Source organism: Geospiza fortis, unplaced genomic scaffold (genome assembly GCF_000277835.1).
Source record: "Geospiza fortis unplaced genomic scaffold, GeoFor_1.0 scaffold102, whole genome shotgun sequence".
Taxonomy (NCBI): domain Eukaryota; kingdom Metazoa; phylum Chordata; class Aves; order Passeriformes; family Thraupidae; genus Geospiza; species Geospiza fortis.
The window spans coordinates 2,350,462-2,355,450 of NW_005054373.1; the positions used below are offsets into that span (position 1 = coordinate 2,350,462).

Here is a 4,989-nt window from a genome sequence, read left to right on the forward strand (position 1 = left end):
AGAAAGGCTGGACATGCCCAGATTCCTCCATCTTGCCCCCTGAACCCCCATTCTAAAAACCCCAAAAATCTATTTTTCACCCCATGATAAATTCACTGTCATTCTACTTAAACTGTCGTGGCTTGCAGATCTTCATATAAGGTTGGTAATTTGCTCCATGGGTCACACGTGTCTTGGGTTCTGTGCCAGGGTCTCTGAGCCCCCTGGCAGGGGTCTTGGCAGTCCAGGACAGGCAGAGGGATGTCCTGGATTGCGAGATGCCCCGTTTCCATGCTGCTGTCCCCCCAGGTTCCGTGGGCACCCCGCTGCCCGGCGTGGCCGTGCGCATCGCCAGCGAGACCCTGAGCGGCGGCGCCCGCTCCTACAGCATCCACGCCCAGGGCGATGAGAACAGCACACAGGTACTGCCTCCCTCCTCTCCTCTGCTTCACTTTGAAAAGGTCTGCTCTTGGGGAAAGGTCTGTCCTTCCCAGCCTCTGAAAGGCCAAGGCTTGTGCTGCTCCTGCTCACAGACCTCAGTGACAGAGTTTGTTGTACTTTGGTGGTGGGTTCCTGGAGCTGTGGTGCTTTGTGGGCTGGACAAGTGCTGTCCATGCAGTCATGGAATGGACAGGGTTGGAAGGGACCTTAAAGCCCATCCAGTCCCACCCTCTGCCATGGCAGGGACACCTCCTAATAGCCCAGGGTGCTCCAAGCCCCAGTGTCCAACCTGGCCTTGGACACTGCCAGGGATCCAGGGGCAGCCTAGAGCTTCTCTGGGCGCCTCTGCCAGGGTCTCACCATCCTCACAGGCAAGAATTCCTTCCCAATATGCCATCTAAACCTATTCTATTTCACTCTGAATACCAGGTCTAGTGGAAGGTCCCTGCCCATGGAACAAGATGAGCTTTAAGGTCCCTCCCAACCCAAACCATTCCATGATTCTGTGCTTGGAAGGGCAGGACTGGTGACCTTGGGGGTTGCACTCTGGGGGAAACCCATCAGGTTTCCATGGAAGTCAAGCTCCATGCTGAGCTCCACACGATACCTGCACACAGTTCTGGTGTGCCAGAGGTCAGGCATCTGGGATGGGAACCATATTCTACCTCAGTGCTGGTGCTGAGTGTTCCCTGCTGCTGCAGCAGCCCCAGCCCAAGGTCCAGGCTGTCTCTTGCCACAGAAGTGGCTGGGCAGGGGCTGCATTCCTGCCCCCTCCCCTCCACACCCTCACTGTGGGTGTTGTGCTGCTCTGGCAGATCCATCCCTGCTGATGTCTGGGCTTGGCTGAGCAGATAAATGCTGTGTGTGACAGCAGTGACCCCAGCAGTGACACCGCGTGGGTGGGACACAGGCTGGCGTGAGATTCAACCTGAAACAGGTTCCTTTGCTCATTCCTCTGGGAAATGGCTTCTCATCCAGCCACCTACAGGCTGAGGGTTTGAAAGGGCTGTGGCAGAGACACTGCTGGTGTAAGCACTGCTGAGAGGCTCAAGAAAATCTTTTTTTGTCTGAATTATCTGGTGGCAGGTGGAGGAGCCAGCAGGACCGCAGGCAGCCCCGTGGGTGGGCTGTGCTCAGGTTGTGTTTTGTGTTCTGATGCTGTAAGAGCTGGATCCACCCCAGACTTGTAAAGCAGCCCAGGGGACAGCTGGGAGGAACCACAGATTGTGGCTTTTATTAAAAAACACCTCTTTGCTGCCCTTTACTCTGTGTCACTGCTGTGGCAGTGGGCAAAGCAGGAGGGTCCCCATGTCCTGTTTTTGTCGCTTCCTGGATGTGTGTTATTTTCACAGGTTTGTCCTCTGATCCCAGAGTTTGCTCTTGGCCTTTTTTTTTCCACTTGTGTGGAACTGAGACATGAAATATAACGTGTCCCTTTTAATAATGATCCTCTAATGCTTTTTTCCCCTCAGGGATCCCTGGGCGCTTTACAAATTAGGTCTCAGACACGAGAATCCCCAAAGTGCAGCTCCTTCCAGGATGAAATGTGGATGTTGTTCTACTGAATTATGAGAGGAAAAAATATGGAATGTTGTTTTTTCTGCTCAGTACTCTTTACCCTTCCTTCTCATTGCACTGAGTGACCAGAGAGGGGGAGCCCAGATGATCTGTGTCTGGTGCTGGAAGCCCACCACCTCCCCAGGGCTTCACAGAGCTGGGATTCACATAACTTTCCTCTTTCCTCTTGCTTCAGGCTGCTTGGGTTTATTTTGGGGGCAGAGGAATTGCCCTTTTTCCTGGTGATTTCTCACCTGCAGCCCCCAGTGTGGCCCATACCCAGAGCTCACAGTTCCTGCAGGAGCTCCCACCAGCGCTGGCCTTGGCTCCCTGCCCCTTGCTGATGGTTCACTTTCCGTCAGGCTCTCCCCAGGGGACCTTTTGAAAGTTCTGGTGAATTCTCAAGTCATCAGCAGGGGAGGGTGTGGGGAGGTGGTAATTTGCCTCTGGGCATTGCCTCATGGGTTGGTTCCTCTCTGAAAAGCTGTCCCCATCTCACCCACCATTCCTCTTGCCCCAGTTTAGCTGGGAGCTGAAGGGGGAGCAGTGGTCCCATCTGTTCAGGCCACCCTAGGAGACAGTGGCTGGCTGGGTACCTCCAGGACATCCACAACATTCCCAGGAGCAGAGCAGAGCCAGCTGCCTCTGTCCCTGGGACTGTCACAAGGTGGGAAAAACAGTGCCCGCTCCCAGCATGTGCTGGCACAGATGGCTGCGTGGAGATGCCAGGAGTTTGGGGTTTGTGTGCCCTGGGCACGGAGTGTGACTCTCCCTGGCGTGAGCAGGTGGCAGCCCGGTGACAACACCTCTGCTCCCAGGGACTCTGGAATTCCTGTGCCTCACACCTGCGGCCCCAGGCAGAGCCTCACCTGCTCAGTGCCCGCCCCAGCCGTTGCTGCTGGCACTGTGTGCATCATGCTTGGTTAATAATTCATGTCAGGGGAGACAACGTCAGTGGAATTTATTTAAAACCAGGCAGATCTGACAGTCCGAGTGCTCCTCACGCTCCAGCAGTCCGGGAAAGGCCCGGCTTTGTTAAAACCAGCTCCTCCACCACACAGGGGCTGGCCCAGGGATGGGAGGAGCTGGCTGGTGTCACCTTGCCTGTGCCACCAGATAACCCCCTGGCCTTTCCCTTGCCTCCTGTGAGAAGGATGAACAAATCCTTCCTCAACTCCCTCCCAGGAGGGCTCTGAGCTTTATAGTGGAGGAGACTGAGGGGAGACCTCAGGGGTCTTCAGTGTCCTTGGGAGGGGCAGCAGAGGGGCAGGTACCAATCTCTTCCCTCTGGTGACCAGGGACAGGAGCCAGGGGATGGCTGGAGCTGTGCCAGGAGAGGTTTAGGTTGGATATCAGGAAAGGTTTTTCCCCCAGAGGGTGCTGGGCACTGCCCAGGCTCCCCAGAGAATGGGCACAGCCCCAAGAGCTGCAGGAGAGTTTGGACAGTGCTCTCAGGGATGCACAGGGCGGGGTTGTTGGGGGGTCTGTGCAGGGCCAGGGGTTGGATTGGCGATCCCTGTGGGTCCCTCCCAGCTCAGGATATTCCCTGATTCCATGATTCAAGCACCATAGGGCCGATCCAGAGGGATGCTGAGCAGGAGTCGGGCTCTGAGCCATCTCTCCTCCCCGGGCTCCTGCGAGCAGGTGATCTCTGTGCCGGGGCTGAGGCACCGTCAGGGCAATCTGCGAGGCGTTCACAGCTCACCTGTGCCTGCAGAGCCCTCCCGACAGCGAGCAGGGAGTGCTGCCCTTGCCAGGGAATTGTGTGCGGGGCCCCGCAGGGTCAGCGCCTTCCCCGCCCCATCGGGCTGGGCTCCTGCTCCTGCCCCAGCTCTGCCGGCGCTCTCCGAGCTGTTCCTTCCCCAGGAGGAGGCAGGCTGTGGGTGGCAGGAGCAGGGAGCTGGGGAGTGTTCCTGCTCTGCCATCCGGTAACTGCCTGAGCCTGCAGCAGGGGACCACTGCAATTTGCAAAGCTGGTTCCTGGCACACCCTGAAGATCAATAATCTACTTAGCTGAAAGTTTGCTGGATCTCTGTTCTGCCCTGCATTTTCTCCCATCCCTCGATTGGAGATTTCTTTTGGATTCCTTTCCTTCAGCCCTTCAGTCTCCTCTCAGGAGCCCTGTGCTCTGTTTGTCCCATTTGTTCAGGATTTCAGCCCTTTCCGTGCTGCATCCTCTGGGTGTTGTGCACCCGGGGCTGTCCACAGCCACAGGAGGTGCTCCAGCCTGACACATCCCCTCTGCTCCAGCCTGACACATCCTGCAGCCTGGGGCCACCTGTGACAGGCCAGCGAGGGCAGCAGGTGACAGTGCCATCGGAGTCACAGCCCTGTGTCCCCACCTCCAGCCTGTGCAGGAGTGTGGGATGCAGAGCTATCCTCTGGAGAGATGCTGCTCTGGGAGCCCTGGGAGAAGGGCTTCTCCTCCAGCATCCCTGGGAGCAGAGCTGTGGAAGTGGCTGTGAGGGACAGCACAGCTTTGCCTGCCCTGAGTCACCCCACAGGCTGGAGCCACTGGCATCCAGAGCAGTTCTCAGCTTCCCACCTTCCTTAGCCAGCCACCTGCTGGGCCCGTCTGACCCTTCAGGCTCAGTAATCCTCACCCACAGCCCAGGGTGCTTCATCCCAGGGGGTGTTTTCCCCTGGATTTTTGGCAGCTCTCCCTGTGGCTGCGGCGCCCAGGAAAGGGTTACAGCTCTCCAGCTCCGAACGTTTCAGTTTGCTTTGTTCAGTGCAATGCATATTTCATACGCTCAGCTTCCCAGCTGGCAGAGGCCTGGAAACCCTGCAAGCTGTCGGGTATTGTCTCTCTCCTTCTCCCCTTGTTTGTTTGTTGGCTTTTTTGGGTTGTCATTTTTGTTGGATTTCTCTTTTTTTTTTTTTTTTTTTCCTTTTTCATCTTTCCCAAATTGCTCTCTCTCACCAAAGCCCAAGCCTGGTGCTGACAATGGGGGGCTATCAATAGCTAAATGGCTCCCCAGCTGTAGCCGAGGCAGGGCTGCAGCCAGGGGC

The 4,989-nt window shown here is 56.7% G+C and overlaps 1 protein-coding gene across 3 annotated transcripts in view; it reads left to right on the forward strand.

Annotated features, from left to right (window-relative positions):
• The window catches only part of ACSF3 (acyl-CoA synthetase family member 3), a 51,856-nt gene that overhangs the window by 20,807 nt on the left and 26,060 nt on the right, over window positions 1-4,989 (forward strand). For 2 of the 3 annotated variants that reach the window (XR_004082144.1, XM_005424774.3), the window contains one exon: window positions 289-401. The exons of the other annotated variant lie outside the window; for it this stretch is intronic. Coding sequence is in view for 1 of the 2 variants with exons in the window: in XM_005424774.3 (XP_005424831.1) it covers window positions 289-401 (113 nt within the window). In the remaining variant the exon portion in view is untranslated. The remainder of the gene's footprint in view (window positions 1-288; window positions 402-4,989) is intronic. 3 annotated transcript variants of the gene reach the window in all.